We start from the raw sequence: 24,072 nt of genomic DNA on the forward strand, positions 1-24,072 counted from the left end.
GTAAGCTTAGGGACTGATGGCCGTAGCAGTTAAGTCCCATAAGATTTCACACACATTTGAACATTTATGCCAAGCGAAGAGGGGTAAAAGTGCTGCAGTGTGCTAGACCTAATGGCACTGACATAAACTTGTAGTTGAGAAGTGCACACTGTTTATCAAATCCGTGTGTATTTGGCCCGTAAGGCAATTACGTCAACCCAGTCGCGCAAGCGCAAAGGCTCTTTAAGATGTGCAAAACCGAACGTGTGCTCACGACCCTGATGCCAAGCTCCACCGAGTCTAGAACAGCAATGTAGCATGGCGCGATAGATTTAGTGCCGTGTATTTGAGACTATGGCATCTACATGATGTTTCATAGCATTCAAAGGAAAATACCCATTAAATCCGCTAGCTGTCAAAAGCTAGGGTGTTCACGTGTTCTTGTGCTCCTACACAACAGCCGCCACTGCTTATCACCCGACAGTGTTGAGTCGTCCAAGAATTCCAGTAGGGACACAGAAGTACCGGCAATTCTAGGTAACAAGTGCTTTTTCTCGATGCCGTCTTTTTTTTCTATGCCTTTACCAAAACAAGTGTGTAAGATTTCTTACTCGAAATTTTGGCTGCAAGACTCAGTTCCAAAAATTTCAACTTCTATTAGGCGAATTAAAAATGAGCTAAAGAAGCGAATAGATCGCCGATTTGGACAAACAGAAGACAACAATTTGATTGCAACATTCTGCTTGCTCGATCCGAGATTAAAAATAAAAAAATTCAGTGTTCCAGAGCTTGTGCTCAAGAATGTTTCGCGCTATGAACGACTATTGGTAAGCCTCCGTGTGTGTTCGAATTTCTCTGACCTTTACCGTCACGATCTTTACGCGAGATATAATTATGTATCAGGAAGTAATACCGGGTAATCATAAAGTCAGTAAAATTTGAAAACTGAATAAATCGCGGAATAATGGAGATAGAGAGGTACAAATTGACACACATGGGGTTTTATTAGGACCAAAAAAATACGAAAGTTCAAAAAATGTCTGACAGATGGCGCTTAATCTGATCATAACAGCAATAATTAGCATAACAAACTAAGACAAAGCAAAGATGATGTTCTTTACAGGATATACTCAATATGTCCACCATCATTCCTCAACAATAGCTGTAGTCGAGGAATAATGTTGTGAACAGCACGGTAAAGCATGTCCGGAGTTATGGTGAGGCATTGGCGTCAGATGATGTCTTACAACATCCCAAGAGATGCCGGTCGATCACGATACACTTGCGACTTCAGGAAACCCCAAAGCCAATAATCGCACGGACTGAGGTCTGGGGACCTGGGAGGTCAAGCATGACGGCTGAACACACGATCATCACCAAACGACGCGCGCAAGTGATCTTTCACGCGTCTATCAATATGTTTTTGTTTTTTTTTTTTTGTTCTAGTAAAACCCTATGTCATTCAAAGCATGTGTGTCAATTTTTACGTATCTATCTACATTATTCCGTGGTTTATTAAGTTTTCAAATTTATAATGACTTTTTAATCACCCAGTATATTGATTGACTCATGTTAAAATAAACTGAAATAAATTTGAAGTTTACCACATGTCTCTGTCATAATCTGGTCAAACTTTTTGAAATCGACTGAAAAATTTCACACATAAGACTAAAAAACAGCAAATAGTTATTTAAATAGAAATGAGTGTCTAATCTATCAAATTTTTAAATAGGACTAAAAATGTCTACAACAATTTCTCCTGACCTCATACATATTCATGACCCCATGCAGATAGTCCTGAAAATTTGTGAGTATGAATTGTTAATAGCTATGACAAAGTAATCTTTGGTGCGCCACAGGTGAGTGATATGGTACCCTTGCTTTTCACAATATATATAAATGACCTAGTAGACAATGTCGGAAGTTCCATGCGGCTTTTCGCGGATGATGCTGTAGTATACAGAGAAGTTGCAGCATTAGAAAATTGTAGCGAAATGCACGAAGATCTGCAGCGGATAGGCACTTGGTGCAGGGAGTGGCAACTGACCCTTAACAAAGACAAATGAAATGTATTGCGAATACATAGAAAGAAGGATCCTTTATTGTATGATTATATGATAGCGGAACAAACACTGGTAGCAGTTACTTCTGTAAAATATCTGGGAGTATGCGTACGGAACGATTTGAAGTGGAATGATCATATAACATTAATTGTTGATAAGTCGGGTGCCAGGTTGAGATTCATTGGGAGAGTCCTTAGAAAATGTAGTCCATCAACAAAGGAGGTGGCCTACAAAACACTCGTTCGACCTATACTTGTGTATTGCTCATCAGTGTGGGATCAGTACCAGGTCGGGTTGCCAAAGGAGATAGAGAAGATCCAAAGAATAGCGGCGCGTTTCGTCACAGGGTTATTTGGTAAGCGTGATAGTGTTACGGAGATGTTTAGTAAACTCAAGTGGCAGACTCTGCAAGAGAGGCGCTCTGCATCGCGGTGTAGCTTGCTGTCCACGTTTCGAGAGGGTGCGTTTCTGGATGAGATATCGAATATATTGCTTCCCCCTACTAATACCTCCCGAGGAGATCACGAATGCAAAATCAGAGAGATTCGAGCGCGTACGGAGGCTTTCCTGCAGTCCTTCTTCCCGCGAACCATACGGGACTGGAAGAGGAAAGGGAGGTAATGACAGTGGCACGTAAAGTGCCCGCCGCCACACACCGTTGGGTGGCTTGCGGAGTATAAATGTAGATGTAGATGTAGGCCCACGTCTCACCACCAATTATGATTCTTTTAATGAACATGTAGTTCTCATCTGCGCGATCAATATGCTATTCACAGAATATGTGATGCATTCCAACATGCTGTGTCAGGATTTCATGACACGATTATACTGAAATGTAATATTCTTCTGCAATCTGTCTCAGTCAGTCTTCGATTGCCACGCAAAATTTCTTTGATGTTCCTGACACGAGCGTCGTTGGTACACGTTGGAAGACGTCCTGAACGACGGTCCCCTTAGTATCCGTCCGGCCATTTTAAAACTGTGCGAACCATTCGTATCACACGAGTACGGCTTAAGGGGGGTAGGACGTCAAACGGGACGACTTGGAGCAGGAGAGACACCACAGGACATTTTAATTTCCACTGTCTATACTTTTACAAATAAATTCATAAAACTTTGTCAGCATGTCCAGGGAGGATTTAGGATTCATACTCATAGCAGTGGAAGCTCAAAAACGTAACAAAACACATTTTTTACATGTGAAATTTCATCATTTTTTCACTTACTACTGGCTGCATTTGTTGCTACTACTGGCTGCATTTGTTGCTATAGGTACACATTTCTTCCTAAATAAGGAGAGATTCTTCGATGACTTTTGCACAGAATACAAACCATAGTCAAGTTTTATAGTTAATTATCTCAACTTTTTCCACAGTTTTGTAATAGATTTGTAAAATTTTAGAGCTTCATACACCTGTAGCTACTGTTTGTATGCTATGAAAAATTCATCGAAGAATCTCTCTTACTTAGGAAGAAAAGTGTACCTATAGCAACAAATGCAGCCAGTAATATGTGAAAAAATGATGAAATTTCACACGTAAAAAAGGTATTTTGCTACGTTTTTGAACTTCCACTGCGATAAGTGTGAGTCCTAAATCCTTCCTGGTTATGGTGCCAAAGTTTTATGAATTTATTTGTAAAAGTATAGACAGTAGAAATTAAAATGTCCTGTCGTGACTCTCCTGCTCCAAGTCGGCCCGTTTGACGTCCTACCCCCGTTAAGCACTCATAACCGTAGGCTTCATGCATCATTAGGTGTGTCTCTGTAAAGGTTTTCTTGGGTTTCAGGAAAAATTAGATGCAGACACGTTGTTGCTTTAACTCTTGCCATCTCGAAATTCGCAAACTGTGTTATACGACGTTCTACTCAACCGGTACTGAGATACATAAACGAAACTTCCGGCACTTACATCGTAAACCCAGACGTGTGCAGGGATGCCAACCGCATTTCGCTCGAACACACAATTGGCGCAAAATTACGAATGTTTCCATTTTTTTGAACAGACCTTGTAGCTAATAGTAACAAGGGGAGTAGCTGTTGTCGAGAAAAATCCCACAACCGTTAATATCACGTGCACTGCAATGAAAGTGTTAGTAAGTTACGTTGACTATTCATACATTAGTTATCCATAGCATGAATCTCACGTGTTTCGTTTTAAAGTTTTACAAGTATTCTCATAGCTATTAAAAATTCACAAGCACACATTTTCAGGACTATGTTAAGGGTTGGAAATTCGTACGGGGCTAGGAGACATTTATTATATTTTTTAGTCTGTTCTAGAAACAGGTTATATCAAAAAGTTTTTTTATTGAAATAATTATTATCAGAGATAAGTATCGATTCGGCAAAACCTGATAAGGTAGGGATTCCAAATTTCCCCACCTTAGTTCGTTAGGGCCTGCATAGGTCCTGAAAAGTTACGGAAAAAGCTACAGATTGTTAATATTCCTGAATTTACGCTTCAATCGAAACCAAGTTACAATTAAATTATTGTAACATACTAAAACCATAAGCATAAACACTGCAAAAACAGAAATTAAAAAAGTGTTCCTAATTTCATCCCCCAGAAATTCTCGGAAGTACAATTAATTTAAATGTATTTTTCCTTTCTCACATTGCTCGGTAGTTTTATTACTGTGAATCACTTTAACGTCACGAACTAACATTCTTGTCAAGTTTTCTCAGCCTTCCAAAGATGTGTAACACATGAATTTGTACGTCTGTGTAGACAAACGCCGGTCGTAGTGGCCGTGCGGCTCTAGGCCCTACAGACTGGAACCGAGCGACCGCTACGGTCGCGGGTTCGAGTCCTGCCTCGGGCATGGATCTGTGTGATGTCCTTAGGTTAGTTAGGTTTAATTAGTTCTAAGTTCTAGGTGACTAATGACCTCAGAAGCTAAGACGTATAGTGCTCAGAGCCATTTGTAGACAAACAGCGTGCTTCTTGGTAAGAAACTAAGCATTTCATGCAACGAATGCATCTCTCTGCCCTTGCGTTATCCTGTATCAAAAAGGTAAAGTAATCCTTACAAATGGCAAATAAAATCAGTGCTTAGTAACAGATCCCAACTTCGTGCGCGGGGCGAAAATAGAAACTGTACGGGGGACGAAATTACGAACTTCGACAGATTTACTATATCGGCCGCTACAGCAATATAGGTCAAACCCTCGACTGTAATGATTAGACACCAGAAACTACAACACACTGAAATAAAGCCCAACACGTGAAGACAAGACAATGCTCAGACTAGTAATTGCAGTCTGTCAACTTGACTGCTACACTAACTCACCTCAGCATCAAAAAATGAATTCCTTCGTACACGCAAGCCACACATGCTCCACACAACAAATTCTCTCAAGAAAACAATGGACAGAGGTCACGCATGTACGCGCATCTAAGCATTTTTTACCAATTGTGGGCAACGAAAATTTCTAGGCGGGCGAAATTAGGAGCGGGAACGCTATTAGGTGCCTTAGCTTACTTTTGTGAGAACGACACTTGTCACGCGATACTACTATAGAGTAAAGTATCGATATCCTTCGTTCGATATTGCGTCCTTAGATTAGGGTGTCCATTTCATTTTCATTGAAAAGGGAGACATTAAAAATAAATTAGAGATAAACAATGAAGAAAAAACGGGACATAAATTTGTATTGACTAAATTTAATACAAATACAAGTTTACCTTTACAACGTGCACTAAGACGATCCCAAATCACTTTTTACAATTATTCTGCTACACTATCACCATACTTTTCACTTTTATGTACTTTATCGAGATGTGCATTTTCGTTTGAAATTGTATCATAAAAGTCAGTACACGATACACCATTAAAGTGTGTTTTGACAATGAGCAAGGCCCTCACTGTTTCAGCTTTCATTCTGTTTTTTTTTTTTTTTTTTTCATCTGACCACAAAGAGTTCACTAACGAAAACACACGTTCCACAGCATCATTTGACCCAGGAATTGTCAGACAAAACCGCACCAAATGAATCATGTTTTTCATGTTAATGTTTTTAGTTATGAAACAAGCAAATATTTTACACCACGTTGCACTAACACTTTCTTTGTCTCCGTCTTTACTTTTTATGAAGTTCTGTACACGTGAAAATTCATCGAACAGTTCATCTTCATCAACAGGAAAATTTGGTACAATACTTTTAACAAAAACACAACAGTTCTGAATATCCTTCCACTGGAGCTGCTCCTTTTGAGTATTAACACAGTCAAATGATTTAAAAGGTGTGGGAAATGGCAAACACCATTCTTTAATAAAGGCAAACACCATTCTTTAATATACTCATTGCAAGAGTCATAGAAGATGTCAGCATAAATATAAAATTGTTCTACAGTAATTTCACCCTCTTCTTCCAGATTTCTAAGAGTCTCATGTACAAAGGATGTGAGAAATCTTTCAGATTTTCTACATTGTAATTTGCCCAATAATTTGTTTATTTCTTGATAAACTTCCACTATTGTGATTTCTTGTTTCTCAATACATTTAACTGTTGTGGAGAAAGATTTTAGCTGGCTAACACGAAAATGTAGAAGAACAATAGACACAGGGTTATCAAAGAATTGTTTAAGGATAACAGGACACTTATCAAGGGAAATGAAATATGATTTCAAAGCAGGAAATATCTTTACATTTCTCTCCAATGCAGGTAGCAGAGATAGCCACCTTGTCTTGCTGTGCCCAAGTACAGTTTTGTATCCAGTTTCAGTAAACTTACAGAATGTCTTCAGAGATTCAACCCTTACTGTATATATGTGGAAATGCTGGTAGATTTTGTTTGCAATTAATTGGCAGTCGATGGGTAGGCAATCTGAGCCATTTTGTAAGGAATTATGCACCACATGTGCTGGTCAGCCAACATCTAGTATATTATTCACTGTGTTCCGTTGAAGCTTATAGAACAAATTGTCTTTTCCCTTTCCTCTGCTTACCACCAAAACTGGTGTTAGTGTTGTCTGCAGAAACTGAAATTACCTTTCCCTCAAGATCATATTTCTTTAAAACCTCCAGCACATAATTCTGAAGTAAATCTGAAGTTTCTCCAGCTAAAATAACCAATTCGAGCTCTTTCACCGTGATGCCATTTTCAGGCTGAAAATACCTGATAAGGAGAGGAACAAACTTCAAATCCAGATGATTCGATGTATCAATCATTACAGAAATGAATCGAGTACTTTTCAGTTCATTTAAAACCTCCTGAGTTGCATACGGTGCAATAACATTTGAAATGATTGCATTACATTTTGTGTGTCCACATGTGAATTTAGGATTGAAAAGTTTTTTAACAAATGCTGTAGTACAGTCCACTGACTTAAAGCTATGGTTATCCATTGCACTGTGGTATGCAAACGTAGCATCTTGTCCTGCCAACTGCCTATCCATATCTGTTACTGATTTTAAGTTTACATAGACGTCACTCACGCATTTATTTGCTCTTTTCGTTTGATCACTCATGCGTTGTTTCTTCGTCTTAATGTGATTCACAATGTCAGACTTTCCACAATGACCAATAGCAAATTTTGATCTGCACAACGTACCGGGTGATCAAAAAGACAGTATAAATTTGAAAACTGAATAAATCACGGAATAATGTAGATAGAGAAGTACAAATTGACACAAATGATTGGAATGACAAGGGGTTTTATTAGAACCAAAAAAAATACTAACGTTCAAAAAATGTTCGACAGATGGCGCTTCATCTGATCAGAATAGCAATACTTAGCATAACAAAGTAAAGCAAAGACGATATTCTTTACAGGAAATGCTCAACATGTCCACCATCATTCCTCAACAATAGCTGTAGTGGAGGATTAATGTTGTGAAGAGCACTGTAAAGCATGTCCGGAGTTATGGCGAGGCATTGGCGTCGGATGTTGTCTTTCAGCATCCCTAAAGATGTCGGTCGATCACGATACACTTGCGACTTCAAATAACCCCAAAGCCAATAATCGCACGGACTGAGGTCTGGGAGGCTAAGCATGACGAAAGTGGTGGCTGAGCACACGATCATCATCAAACGACGCGCACAGGAAATCTTTCACGCGTCTAGCGATATGGGGTGGAGCGCCATCCTGCATAAACATCGTACGTTCCAGCAGGTGTTTACCAGCCAGGCTGGGGATGATGCGATTCTGTAACATATCGACGTACCTCTCACGCGTCACGGTAGCAGTTTTGCTGTCCAGCGCCGTCTGTCGGACATTTTGTGAACTTTTTTTTGTTCGAATAAAACCCCATGTCATTCCAAGAATGTGTGTCAATTTTTACCACTCTATCCACATTATTCCGTGGTTTATTAAGTTTTCAAATTTATACTGACTTTCTGATCAACCTGTACATTCTATAGTTTCTCCGCTACCAGTGATAAAAGGAAACACGCTTTTTATATTGCTATTAAAATTACACTTTCGTTTTGGCATAAGGAAACAGTGATTGCACAGTCCAAAACATTAACGTTGTGGTGACGAAAGCCAGAGAGCAAGTATCAGTGTTGTAGAATATCTCTGGACTGAAAGGACAGATTCAGTGGATCGATTAAGAAGAGAAGAATCTTCGTTGTTATTCGTAACCTATAGCGCGTTTAAAATTACTTGCGATTTTTGACAGTTCGGTGCATGTTTGGGGTATGTTGAAAGTCATCACACGCCTCCTAGCAGTTAATAGCGAGTTAAGCAAGCAGTAGCGTAAAATACTCTAGCCAAGCGGAATCATAAAAAAACCGGCCATTTGAGCGTCATCAAAAAAACTTTCGGGACAACGGGACACTTTGGTAAAAAAAACGGGGCTGTCCCGGGAAAAAATGGGACAAATGGACACCCTACCCTTGATCCAGAGGAGTCCTGAAGAAAATCGCAGCGGAGGGATTGAAACGTTGAGCACTGAAAAAGGTTGAAGAGTAGTATATGACGCGGCGTGGCGACTGAGAAGATGTTATCGTCAACAACTAGTCAGGTTTGGCAGCTGAGAATCGGCGCCTGTACCCACCTCCGGCGCCCAGCGGCGGCGTGGCTGCGTGGCCGAAGAGCAGCGGCGGCCGCGTGATGAGCACCACGCCCACGAGCGTGAGCGCGATCGTGAGCGCATGGAACGGGCCGCACGGCTCCTTCAGGAAGAGCCGCGCGAAGATGGCGACGAACACCGGCACGCTGAACACCACCACCGAAGCGTCCGCCAGCGGCATGTGCCTGCCAACACAGCACCGTACCAAGTCACGTCACAGCACCTCAATTCATCCACAAGTATAAATCACTGCTGCGAACTCTTCCATAATACTAGCAGTGTCCCCAACGAGAATGAACTTGTTGTGTACATAGTTTCATGTAGTCAGTGCGTACACAACTTTCCCGCTAGAGCGTGCCCCACTAAGCACAACAGCGCAGGCGCAGCGCTCGTCCGTCTCCGCTCTACGAGATGGCGCTGCCTTAGAGACGGACCAAATTCTCCTTCCGCCGATCCGCGTATTAATATATAACACAGCCAATAAGATCGCTGCTAACGTAGAACCTTTTCTCCTCGTGGATCACACTCGCGCAGTGATACCTGAACGCGCGAGGTATTATAACGAGTGTACAGACCTCCGATTAGTCAGTCTGCATGAGTCTGTACCAGTCTAAGGTGAAGTTTCAGTCTGCGCCTAACAAGATTACCATATTCTTGTACGTAGCCATGAAGATAAATGAATAAACACTTTGTCAAGTATCAGAGATATGTGAGAATAAGATTAATGTACCATGACCAAAGGAACTTCAGATTGTCAATTGTAAACAGCATCCAGAATCAAGTTACGTAATGTCTATGCTTTTTATTATTTTAATAAATGTGTGTGAAAATTAATCAAGTTCTGTTTAAAGTTCGTCACCGTCAATCTGCTACTACAAGTGTGCATTTCTGTCGTCTGATCTAATGGCAGAAGATAAACACGCCACGATAAGACCATGAGACATATTGCTGACACTCGCCTGCTTCGTTAGAGCGACAAGTCAAATAATCTGACGGTGTGTGTACCGAAGGTCTTACAGTACACACACACCACAGAACTGCTAGGTCTCTATCTGGGAATCGTACCCATAGTAAACACTTCATTTAGTGTCGTATACGAGTAACATTCGATAAGTCATGTAACACATTTTTTTCCTTGGTAAACTGAAAAAAATGCAGAATTTTTTGTGGGACATCGTGAAATATACTTTTTGTGGGACATCGTGAAATATTCCGCTTCTGTTCGTATATTTTCATGTACCTCCTATAGACGGCGGCACCATACATACATCTACATCTACATTTATACTCCGCAAGCCACCCAACGGTGTGTGGCGGAGGGCACTTTACATGCCATTGTCATTACCTCCCTTTCCTGTTCCAGTCACATATGGTTTGGGGGAAGAACGACTGCCGGAAAGCATCCGTGCGCGCTCGAATCTAATTTTACATTCGTGATATCCTCGGAAGGTATAAGTAGGGGGAAGCAGTATATTCGATACCTCATCCAGAAACGCACTCTCCCGAAACCTGGACAGCAAGCTACACCGCGATGCAGAGCGCATCTCTTGCAGAGTCTGCCACTTACGTCTGCTAAACATCTCAGTAACGCTATCACGCTTACCAAATAACCCTGTGACGAAACGCGCCGCTCTTCTTTGGATCTTCTCTATCTCCTCTGGCAACCCGACCTGGTACGGATCCCACACTGATGAGCAATAGTCAAGTATAGGTCGAACGAGTGTTTTGTCAGCCACCTCCTTTGTTGATGGACTACATTTTCTAAGGACTCTCCCAATGGATCTCAACCTGGTACCCGCCTTACCAACACTTAATTTTATATGATCATTCCACTTCAAGTCGGTCCGTACGCATACTCCCAGATATTTTACAGAAGTAACTGCTACCAGTGTTTGTTCCGCTATCATATTACCATACAATAAAGGATCCTTCTTTCTATGTATTCGCAATACATTTCGTTGGCTATGTTAAGGGCCAGTTGCCACTTCCTGCACCAAGTGCCTATCCGCTGCAGATCTTCCTGCATTTCGATGCAGTTTTCTAATGCTGCAACTTCTCTGTATACTACAGCATCATCCGCGAAAAGTCGCATGGAACTTCCGACACTATCTACTTGGTCATTTATATATATTGTGAAAAGCAATGGTCCCATAACACTCCCCTGTGGCACACCACAGGTTATTTTAACGTCTGTAGACGTCTCTCCATTGAGAACAACATGCTGTGTTTTGTTTGCTAAAGACTCTTCAATCCAGCCACACAGCTGGTCTGATATTCCGTAGGCTTTTACTTTGTTTATCAGGCGACAGTGCGGAACTGTATCGAACGCCTTCCGGAAGTCAAGGAATATGCCATCTACCTGGGAGCCTGTATCTAATATTTTCTGGGTCTCATGAACAAATAAAGCGAGTTGGGTCTCACACGATCGCTGTTTCCGTAATTCATGTTGATTCCTACAGAGTAGATTCTGTGTTTCCAGCAATGACATGATACGCGAGCAAAAAACATGTTCTAAAATTCTACAACAGATCGATGTCACAGATATAGGCCTATAGTTTTGCGCATCTGCTCGACGACCCTTCTTGAAGACTGGGACAACCTGTGCTCTTATCCAATCATTTGGAACCTTCCGTTCTTCTAGATACTTGCCGTACACGGCTGTTAGAAGGGGGCAAGTTCTTTCGCGTACTCTGCGTAGGATCGAATTGGTATCCCATCAGGTCCAGTGGACTTTCCTCTGTTGAGTGATTTCAGTTGCTGTTCTATTCCTTGGACACTTCTTTCGATGTCAGCCATTTTTTCGTTTGTGCGAGGATTTAGAGAAGAAACAGCTTTGGAAAAAGGTGTTTAGTATTTCAGCTTTACGCGTGTCATCCTCTGTTTCAATGCCATCATCATCCCAGAGTGTCTGGATATGCTGTGTCGCAGCCTTCATCATGCCGTCTGTAAAGCCGTCGGCATACGGACCGTGCATCCGAACGTTGAGCGTGCCGAGTTTCTGACGTCATAGCGTGGAATAGCACGTTCGGGAGTCTTTGCGAACGTGCAGAGCTATATCTGGCATGTCAGATATTCTGAGTGTGCGTCTGAGCGTTGACCAATGAGATAGCACAATGCCACCTCCGTCACATGCACGCCGTCTCTCTTTAGTACAGAGTTATGAGGCGCCATATTCGCATTCATTTCAAGCCTATATGTATTATATGCCATTTCTGAGCACCAGCAAGTTGAGAAACACTGGAAAACCGTTTGTTAACTTTGTCATTCGTTCCAATAAAATAATGAGAAACATCATTTTCTTGGCAAAAGAATAATTTTAACTTGGGTATTATGAGAGTTGGCTATTTGAAGGCAGCGACCCACTGAAGATCCAACCAAAACGCATTGTTCTTCGTACAAGTTGTTGTAATTAAATTTCAATCTATATCTATGATTAAATTTCAATCTATATCTACGATTAAGATTTTCAGCACGTGGTACCATAGTATGATTAAAAAAAAGACTGTGTTGTTGGTTTAGCGTAATCAATAGAGTCACTATCCTATATAGAGTTGTTTGTTGGGGCGGTGGCTCGCGTCTTGACCCTTATCCTAACATTCACGTTTTTATTAGGTTTTCATACTTTATTATTAGTTTGATGTAAGTATACACTATAATACACTCCTGGAAATTGAAATAAGAACACCGTGAATTCATTGTCCCAGGAAGGGGAAACTTTATTGACACATTCCTGGGGTCAGATACATCACATGATCACACTGACAGAACCACAGGCACATAGACACAGGCAACAGAGCATGCACAATGTCGGCACTAGAACAGTGTATATCCACCTTTCGCACCAATGCAGGCTGCTGTTCTCCCATGGAGACGATCGTAGAGATGCTGGATGTAGTCCTGTGGAACGGCTTGCCATGCCATTTCCACCTGGCGCCTCAGTTGGACCAGCGTTCGTGCTGGACGTGCAGACCGCGTGTGACGACGCTTCATCCAGTCCCAAACATGCTCAATGGGGGACAGATCCGGAGATCTTGCTGGCCAGGGTAGTTGACTTACACCTTCTAGAGCACGTTGGATGGCACGGGATACATGCGGACGTGCATTGTCCTGTTGGAACAGCAAGTTCCCTTGCTGGTCTAGGAATGGTAGAACGATGGGTCCGATGACGGTTTGGATGTATCGTGCACTATTCAGTGTCCCCTCGACGATCACCAGAGGTGTACGGCCAGTGTAGGAGATCGCTCCCCACACCATGATGCCAGGTGTTGGCCTTGTGTGCCTCGGTCCTATGCAGTCCTGATTGTGGCGCTCACCTGCACGGCGCCAAACACGCATACGACCATCATTGGCACCAAGGCAGAAGCGACTCTCATCGCTGAAGACGACACGTCTCCATTCGTCCCTCCATTCACGCCTGTCGCGACACCACTGGAGGCGGGCTGCACGATGTTGGGGCGTGAGCGGAAGACGGCCTAACGGTGTGCGGGACCGTAGCCCAGCTTCATGGAGACGGTTGCGAATGGTCCTCGCCGATACCCCAGGAGCAACAGTGTCCCTAATTTGCTGGGTTCAGGAGGGTAATACGGAACGCCGTGCTGGATCCCAACGGCCTCGTATCACTATCAGTCGAGATGACAGGCATCTTATCCGCATGGCTGTAACGGATCGTGCAGCCACATCTCGATCCCTGAGTCAACAGATAGGGACGTTTGCAAGACAACTACCATCTGCACGAACAGTTCGACGACGTTTGCAGCAGCGTGGACTATCAGCTCGGAGACCATGGCTGCGGTTACCCTTAACGCTGCATCACAGAAAGGATAGCCTGCGATGGTGTACTAGCGACGAACCTGGGTGCACGAATGGCAAAACGTCATTTTTTCGGATGAATTCAGATTCTGTTTACAGCATCATGATGGCCGCATCCGTGTTTCGCGACATCACGGTGAACGCACATTGGAAGCGTGTATTCGTCATCGCAATACTGGCGTATCACCCTGCGTGATGGTATGGGGTGCCATTGGTTACACGCCTCGGCCACCTCTTGCTCGCATTGACGGCTCTTTGAACAGTGGACGTTACATTTCAGATGTGTTACGACACGTGGTTTAACCCTTCATTCGATCCCTGCGAAGCCCTACATTTCAGCAGGATAATGCACGACCGCATGTTGCAGGTCCTGTACGGGCCTTTCTGGATACAGAAAATGTTCGACTCCTGCCCTGGCCAGCACATTCTCCAGATCTCTCACCAACTGAAAACGTCTGGTCAATGGTGGCCGAGCAACTGGCCCGTCCCAATACGTCTGTCACTACTCTTGATGTACTGTGGTATCGTGTTGAAGCTGCATGTGCAGCTGTACCTGTATACGCCATCCAAGGTCTGATTGTCTCAATGCCCAGGCGTATCAAGGCCGTTATTACGGCCAGAGGTGGCTGTTCTGGGTACTGATTTCTCGGGATCTATGCACCCAAATCGCGTGAAAATGTAATCAGATGTCAGTTCTAGTATAATACATTTGTCCAATGAATACCCGTTTATCATCTGCATTTCTTCTTGGTACAACAATTTTAATGGCCAGTAGTGCAAGTCTAGGCGACAGATGACCTCAGATGTTAAGTCGCATAGTGCTCAGAGCCATTTGAACCATTTGAAATTTTCAGGGCGTTGCATACAGAAGAAGCGTTGAACGGCTTGTCTGACGTCAGCATTGCTGCCAAAGCGCCCAGATCCGAGAGTCTTCTTCAAAGCAGGAAACAGATGGAAGTCACTTGGTGCCAAATCCGGACTGTAAGGTGGATGGTGTAGGCGCTCCCAACTAACAGTTGCAATATGGTTTTGCGTTGCCGTGTATGGTCTCGCATTGTCGTCCAACAGCAGAACGCCAGATATGAGTAGACCAGGCAGCGTTTTCCGAGTCACCTCTTTCAATTTCGACAGAGTGGCACAGTACCGCGCAGCTTTGATGGTTGCATCGTCCAGAAAGTCCAGCGACAAAACTCCTTTGGTGTCCCACAAAACGGCGAGTAGCACTTTACCTGCAGACGGACGGGTGATGACGGATGTTTCCACTACATGGATGCGGTCTTCGATTCGAGCGAGTAATGGCGGGCCCACGTTTCGTCCCCCGTTACAATCCGAAACAGAAGGTTATTGCCAGATTCATGGTAACACACGAGCAGTTCCAGGCTGAACGCCATGTGTTGTTCCATGTGTGTCGGGGTCAGTTGGCGGAGCACCCATCGTGCTGACACCTTCCTGTATCGAAGAATGTCATGTATGATCTTGTGAACTCGCTCATGTCCGATTCCAAGTTCTGCCGCTACCCCATCGATGGTGATACGCCGGTTCGCTTTAATCATGTCATCCACCTTCCTGACATTTGCATCTGTAGTGGCCAGGTCTCGGTATGTCCTGCACCTGCTGACGTCCATCACTGAATTGCTGGCTCCATCTCCGCACCATTTGCCTCGACATCACACCTGACCCACACACCTCAACAGAGCGGTTATGAATATCTGTGCCTGATACTCAACGTGCCCATTCATAGCAGATAACAGCTCTGACTTCCGCCTTTGACCACAGCACCAAAACGCACCTTCTCTCCATAGCTCCGGGAAAAGACTGAGCGGCTGGCCTCCGCTTTGTGCAGGCACTGCGACAGCGCCATCTGCTTGATCGCGGTCGACCTCTACCCAATGGTGTATCGGTGACCTGCACGTGCGCGTCGGTGTCCTGCCGTGTCATCTTTTGCCCATATCACACAACTCTGCCCACGGTTGACAGAATAAACTTATTTTCCAACTCCCCCTCGTACTAGTCATCAAGTCAAAATAAAATAACTGGTCCACTACCTGTTTAGGCCGAGTATGTACCAAGACTGAAACTGACCACACTGTTATTCCTCTCGTGTTCACCTAGTTGGAAGGGTGAGATAATCAGTCTTCCAGGTTTCGTCATCTCTCGAATTACCTGCAAGCAAGAACGGCAGTCGTCCGCTTTTGCAGACAATGACTTGAATAAATACTCTCGATGTTCTTGTACGGAAAGAAGGTCAGCATCGGTTTTAATATCATCTGTATGTCATTGCAGATCTACACTCCTGGAAATGGAAAAAAGAACACATTGACACCGGTGTGTCAGACCCACCATACTTGCTCCGGACACTGCGAGAGGGCTGTACAAGCAATGATCACACGCACGGCGCAGCGGACACACCAGGAACCGCGGTGTTGGCCGTCGAATGGCGCTAGCTGCGCAGCATTTGTGCACCGCCGCCGTCAGTGTCAGCCAGTTTGCCGTGGCATACGGAGCTCCATCGCAGTCTTTAACACTGGTAGCATGCCGCGACAGCGTGGACGTGAACCTTATGTGCAGTTGACGGACTTTGAGCGAGGGCGTATAGTGGGCATGCGGGAGGCCGGGTGGACGTACCGCCGAATTGCTCAACACGTGGGGCGTGAGGTCTCCACAGTACATCGATGTTGTCGCCAATGGTCGGCGGAATGTGCACGTGCCCGTCGACCTGGGACCGGACCGCAGCGACGCACGGATGCACGCCAAGACCGTAGGATCCTATGCAGTGCCGTAGGGGACCGCACCGCCACTTCCCAGCAAATTAGGGACACTGTTGCTCCTGGGGTATCGGCGAGGACCATTCGCAACCGTCTCCATGAAGCTGGGCTACGGTCCCGCACACCGTTAGGCCGTCTTCCGCTCACGCCCCAACATCGTGCAGCCCGCCTCCAGTGGTGTCGCGACAGGCGTGAATGGAGGGACGAATGGAGACGTGTCGTCTTCAGCGATGAGAGTCGCTTCTGCCTTGGTGCCAATGATGGTCGTATGCGTGTTTGGCGCCGTGCAGGTGAGCGCCACAATCAGGACTGCATAGGACCGAGGCACACAAGGCCAACACCCGGCATCATGGTGTGGGGAGCGATCTCCTACACTGGCCGTACACCTCTGGTGATCGTCGAGGGGACACTGAATAGTGCACGGTACATCCAAACCGTCATCGAACCCATCGTTCTACCATTCCTAGACCGGCAAGGGAACTTGCTGTTCCAACTGGACAATGCACGTCCGCATGTATCCCGTGCCACCCAACGTGCTCTAGAAGGTGTAAGTCAACTAACCTGGCCAGCAAGATCTCCGGATCTGTCCCCAATTGAGCATGTTTGGGACTGGATGAAGCGTCGTCACACGCGGTCTGTACGTCCAGCACGAACGCTGGTCCAACTGAGGCGCCAGATGAAAATGGCATGGCAAGCCGTTCCACAGGACTACATCGAGCATCTCTACGATCGTCTCCATCGGAGAATAGCAGCCTGCAATGCTGCGAAAGGTGGATATACACTGTACTAGTGCCGACATTGTGCATGCTCTGTTGCCTGTGTCTATGTGCCTGTGGTTCTGCCAGTGTGATCATGTGATGTATCTGACCCCAAGAATGTGTCAATAAAGTTTCCCCTTCCTGGGACAATGAAGTCACGGTGTTCTTATTTCAATTTCCAGGAGTGTAGATGACTGATGCTTGTACATGCCCAAGTTGTATTGTAATATTTGTCGTTATAACTATGCTGAGTCTCCATGACTACCTATAAGACACTTTCCATTGCTACGCTGTTAGCTGAAATCTATATCTGCAATAAGATACAGATTATATTACGATCGATGCTGACCTCCTTTCCGCCTGAATTGCAAAAAAATGGTTCAAATGGCTCTGAGCACTATGGGACTCAACTGCTGTGGTCATTAGTCCCCTAGAACTTAGAAGTACTTAAACCTAACTAACCTAAGGACATCACACACATCCATGCCCGAGGCAGGATTCGAACCTGCGACCGTAGCAGTCGCACGGTTCCGGACTGCGTGCCTAGAACCGCGAGACCACCGTGGCCGGCGCCTGAATTACATCACGATCGTAGAACAAAATTATATACATAGAAACAAACCTAATTCTCGATTTTGTTGTTATGGCCTTCATTCTGAATACTCATTTGATGCAGGTCCCCACTCAAGTCTATCCTGTGCACATCTCTTCCTCGCTGCATAACGACTGCAACCTACATCCATTTGGTCTGACTTACTGCATTCATGCATTGGTCTCGTCTACGATATTTACTCTCCATACTTCCATCCATTATCAACCCGACGGCCTCACGATCTTCCGTAGTGTACTCGAAAATGTCGACGCTGGATGACTATAGGATTTGAATCTAATCTCTATTTGGTTTGACGAATGTTGGGTTGATCTAAATGTGGAAAAATGTAACTCAGTGCAGATGAGTTGGGAAAACAGAACTGTGATGTTCTAATACACTATTAGTGGTGTGCTGCTTGGTATGATCACGTTGATTAAATTGCTACACGTGACACTTCAAAGTGACATGAAATCGAACGAACACTTACGGTCGATCGTAGTGAAGACGAATGGTAGATTTGTCTTGTCGACGCTCGAGTTTCTAGGGTTCCCAACGTGTCATACTGACGGAAAATATCGAACCAATTCAGAAGACTGCTGCTAGATTTCTCACCTGTAGCTTCGCTCGACAACCGAGTATTACAGAATTGATCCAAGAACTCAAATCAGGTTCCCTGGAGGGAAACCGTAGTACTTTTCGTGGAACATCGTCGACAAAGTTTGGAGAACAGGTAAATCGAAATGTTCGTATGGCATGGTTTCTAGGGTTCCCAACGTGTCATACTGACTGAACATATCGAACCAATTCAGAAGACTGCTGCGAGATTTCTCACCTGTACCTTCGCTCGCCAACCGAGTATTACGGAATTGATCCAAGAACTCAAATCAGGTTCCCTGGAGGGAATACGTCGTACTTTTCGTGGAACATTGTCGACAAAGTTTGGAGAACAGGTAAATCGAAAAGTTCGTATGGCATGGTTGGCCGGGAGATCCCATTCGGGGAGTTAGGTCGTCGTATTGCAAGTCCTATTTAGTTGACGCCGCTTCGGTGACTTGTAAGTCAATGATGAAGGTCACACAACACCAGGTACCCTGCCGGGAATCGAACGCGGGGACCTCTGCGTGGTAGGCGGTAACGCTACCGCTACTCTACGAAGGCGGACATGTTTGCGACACACTAAATAATGATGCCCCAACCATCAACGTACAATACGCTTAAAATCCGATAAGACTACAGGGATCGCGTCCGTACGGAAACGTACAGAGGTAAGGATGTGCGACGTTGGCAAATTATCGATGCTGATTTAGAGTCATCCTTGAAGTCTAAACATCGATGGCCAATAACAGCCGACGCCAAAATATCGCTATTTCTAACGACGATGTTACATTACGAATATGAACTGAAAGATCTCAGTCGAAACAAGGCTCCGGGAGAAGACAACATTCCATTAGAACCACTGACAGCCTTGGGAGAGCCAGTCCTGACAAAACTCTACCATCTGGTGAGCAAGATATATGAGACAGGCGAAATACCCTTAGACTTCAAGAAGAATATAATAATTCCAATCCCAAAGAAAGCAGGTGTTGACAGATGCGAAAATTACCGAACTACCAGTTTAATAAGTCAAGAATGCAAAATACTAACGCGATTCTTTACAGACGAATGGAAAAACTAGTAGAAGCGACCTCGGGGAAGATTAGTTTGGATTCCGTAGAAATATTGGAACACGTGAGGCAATATTGACCCTACGACTTATCTTAGAAGCTAGATTAAGGAAGGGCAAACCTACGTTTGTAGCATTTGTAGACTTAGAGAAAGCTTTCGACAATGTTGACTGGTATACTCTCTTTCAAATTCTGAAGGTGACAGGGGTAAAATACAGGGAGCGAAAGGCTATTTGTCGAGGGGCATGAAAGGGAAGCAGTGGTTGGGAAAGGAGTGAGACAGGGTTGTAGCCTCTCCCCGATGTTATTCAATCTGTATATTGAGCAAGCAGTAAAGGAAACAAAAGAAAAATTTGGAGTAGGTATAAAAATTCATGGAGAAGAAGTAAAAGCTTTGAGGTTCGCCGATAACATTGTAATTCTGTCAGAGACAGCAAAGGACCTGGAAGAGCAGTTGAACGGAATGGACAGTGTCTTGAAAGGAGGATATAAGATGAACATCAACAAAAGCAAAACCAGGATAATGGAATGTAGTCAAATTAAATCGGGTGATACTGAGGGAATTAGATTAGGAAATGAGACACTTAAAGTAGTAAAGGAGGTTTGCTATTTGGGGAGCAAAATAACTCATGATGGTCGAAGTAGATAGGATATAAAATGTAGACTGGCAATGGCAAGGAAAGTCTTTCTGATGAAGAGAAATTTGTTAACATAAAGTATAGAGTTAAGTGTCAGGAGTATGGAGTGTACCCATGTATGGAAGTGAAACATGGACGATAAATAGTTTAGACAAGAAGAGAATAGAAACTTTTGAAATGGGATGCTACAGAAGAATGCTGAAGATTAGATGGGTAGATCACATAACTAATGAGGAGGTATTGAATAGGATTGGGGAGAAGAGGAGTTTGTAGCAACTTGACTAGAAAAAGGGATCGGTTGTTAGACATGTTCTGAGGCATCAGGGGGTCACAAATTTAGTATTGAAGGGCAGTGTGGAGGGTAAAAATCGTAGAGGGTGACCAAGAGATGAATACACTAAGCAGATTCAAAAGGATGTAGGTTGCAGTAGGTACTGGGAGATGAAGCTTGCACAGGACAGAGTAGCATGGAGAGCTGCATCAAACGAGTCTCAGGACTGAAGACCACAACAACAACTTAAAGCTTAGCGTAAACAGCAACGTACAAATACATCTAATTCACGTACATTCATCAATAAATGCAGAACAATTACATTTAGTGGTTGTAATGCTTTTTATTACTAGTTTGAGGTTTCAGAAAAATCTAACACAGAATTATTCTCCAGTATTGTAGTGAGTTTTGTAACAGCGTAAGGGTAAAAACATTAGGTATTAACAACCCGCTGAATCACACCTCGGCAAATACGACACAGGCACGTCATCTCTTACCCATCTTTAATATTAACACAGACGACGTGCAAATGAAAGAGTTAGTGTTTGTCATTCGTGACAATTTTCTATCAACGTGCCAAACAAAAACAGTAAATTATTCGAGTGCTGCAAAACACAAACACCTGAAAAATATTGATGTTTGGTTATGTTGGCTTCCTTTACGCACTATGCGATCAAAATTATTCAGACACCCCCAAAACAAACGTTTTTCATACTAGGTGCATTTTGCTACCACCCACTGCCAGGTTCTCCATATCAGCTACCTTAGCAGTCATTACACATCGTCAGAGAGCAGAATGGGGCGCCCCGCGGAACTCACGGACTTCGAACGTGGGCAGGTGATTGTGTGTCACTTGTGTCATACGTCTGTACGCGAGATTTCTACACTCCTGAACACCCCTAGGTCCTCTGTTTCAGATGTGATAGTGAAGTGGAGCACAAAAGCATGCAGGCCGACCTTGTCTGTTGACTGACAGAGACCGCCGACAGTTGAAGAGGGTCGTAATGTGTAATAGGCAGACGTCTATCCAGACCATCACACAGGAATTCCAAACTACATCAGGATCCACTGCAGCTACTATGACAGTTGGGCAGGAGGTGAGAAAACTTGGATTTCATGGTCAAGCGACTGCTAATAAAGCACACATGACGTCCGTAAATGCAAAACAACGGCTCGCTTGGTGTAAGGAGCGTAAACATTGGACGATCGAACAATGGAAAAAACTGTGTGTGGAGTGATGAATCACGGTACACAATGTGGCGACCCGATGTCAGAGTGTGGGTATGGCGAATACCCGGTGAACGTCATCTGCCAGCGTGTGTAGTGCCAATAGTAAAATTCGGAGGTGGTGGTGTTATGGTGCGGTCGTGTTTTTCATGGAGGGGGTTTGCACCCCTTGTTGTTTTGCGTGGCATTATCACAGCATACGCCTACATTGATGTTTTAAGCTCCTTCTTGCTTCCCACTGTTGAAGAGCAATTCGGGGATGGTGACTGCAACTTTCAACATGATGGAGCACCTGTTCATAATGCACGGCCCGTGGTGGAGTGGTTACACGACAAAAACATTCCTGTAATGGATTGGCCTGCACAGAGTCCTGACTGGAATCCTACAGAACATCTTTGGAATGTTTTGGAACGCCGATTTGGTGCCAAGCCTCACTGACCGACGTCAGTACCTCTCCTCAGTGCAGCACTCCGTGAAGAATGGGCTGTCATTCCCCAAGAAACCTTCCAGCACCTCATTGAACGTATGCCTGTGAGAGTGGAAGCTGTCATCAAGGCGAAGATGGGGCCTAAACCATACTGAAATCCAGCATTACCGATAGCGGACGCCACATTTTTTAAGACATTTTCAGTCAGGTGTCCGGATACTTTTGATCACACAGTGTGTAAGAGGCAGTCAAATGAAAAGGAGGCAGAAAAGGTGTCCGGATACTTTTGATCACACAGTGCATAAGAGGCAGTCAAATGAAAACGAGGCAGAAAGAAAGACTATTATTTCAAAAGTAATCGCAATAACTGTTGATACCTTTTTTCGAACGTGAGACAAACAGTCAATGGCTTCATGGGACAATTTTTGCGGTTGCCTACGCAACCATGATTGTACTCAAGCGAGTTCCTCTTCGTCCGAAGTACATCGATTGCCACGAATGTCTTTCTCAGATCTCCGAAACTACGGAAATCGCATGGGGAGAGATCGGGACCATATGGACGCTGTGTAAGGGTTTCCCAGCGAAACTTCTGCACCGTAAACGAAACAACGGACACGCCATCTCCGGGACAGTCACGATGATCTTTTTCGTTGACTGAAAGGGCTCACTGCTCATTTACTTTATTGAATACGGCGCCACAATTAACGCACAGCGCTACGTGGTCACTTTACAAAAACTGAAGCGCGCGATCAGGTCCAAACGCACAGGAATGTTGACGGACTGTATCATTCTGTTGCAGGGTAATGGCCGCCCATATGTTAGCAAGGTTGTTTAAATTACGATGCACAAATTTCGCTGGGAAGCCCTTCTACAGTCTCCATATAGTCCCGACCTCTCCTCATGTGATCTACATATTTTTGGAGCGGTGAAGGAAGACATTCGTCGCCTTTGTTTTACTTCGGACGAAGAAGTGCACGCCTGGGTGCGATCATGGTGCAATAGGCAACACAAAAATTTTTCCATGAATGCTTTGACCGTCTTATGTCACAGTGGATAAAAGGTATTAGCAGTTATAGCGATTACTTTTAAAATAATAGACAGCTTACTTACTTTTGTCCATCTGTCTCGTTTTTGTTTGAATATACTTTGTAGTTAGGCTTACCATACATCTGGAATTAGCCCAGACACTGAGTGTTTTACTGCTTGGCGAAAATATCAAGAGTTCGAGAATATTAAGACTGCCGAGGATTTCTTAAAATTTTAGGCATACATGCTTGGCATCGTGTTTTTTAACATTCTATTACAATTTGCCGCTCTAAGCCGACCGCGGAGCAAAGGTTGACGTCAATGGGGAGGTAAGACCATAGTTCTGGTCATTTTATCGCTATTCGTTTCTTCCCTCACGGTGTAGCAATTGGCAGAAAAAAGGTGTGTGTTTAATGTTAATGTGCAACAGGAATGCTAATTTTTGAAATCTTGGAATGAATTCAGAACTTTCTTGTTGTCAATTACGTAATGTAATTAAAACAAACAAACCATGCATGAAAAAATATAACGTCTAGTGAAACATACAACCGAATAAATAACGCTTAATTTTTCAGTAGGCTGTTAAGCCCTTCACATAATTTCAAAAAGATGTCCTGCGTTGGATCCAAAAGCCTACTGCTATCAAAGTGGATCCAAAATCCTACTGCTATCGACGTGGATGAAACGTAATATCACCAATCATAAAAGGAACATGTATTTACACAAATGGATGAACCGTTTTTAGCAGTTAAAACAACATTCCAAAGGACACGGGCACACACTACTTGCTACGACGATAGCATGTAGTGAGGGAACAATGAAAGATATAGTCTTGG

At 44.0% G+C, this 24,072-nt stretch overlaps 1 protein-coding gene across 4 annotated transcripts in view; it reads right to left on the reverse strand.

The window, feature by feature from the left end:
• The window catches only part of LOC126284612 (solute carrier family 35 member G1), a 461,728-nt gene that overhangs the window by 38,528 nt on the left and 399,128 nt on the right, over positions 1 to 24,072 (reverse strand). For all 4 annotated transcript variants that reach the window (XM_049983675.1, XM_049983674.1, XM_049983673.1 and 1 more), the window contains one exon: positions 9,045 to 9,244. In XM_049983675.1, coding sequence (XP_049839632.1) covers positions 9,045 to 9,244 — 200 coding nt within the window. The remainder of the gene's footprint in view (positions 1 to 9,044; positions 9,245 to 24,072) is intronic.

The sequence above is a fragment of the Schistocerca gregaria genome, chromosome 8 (assembly GCF_023897955.1).
Source record: "Schistocerca gregaria isolate iqSchGreg1 chromosome 8, iqSchGreg1.2, whole genome shotgun sequence".
In the NCBI taxonomy this organism is placed as follows: Eukaryota; Metazoa; Arthropoda; class Insecta; order Orthoptera; family Acrididae; genus Schistocerca; species Schistocerca gregaria.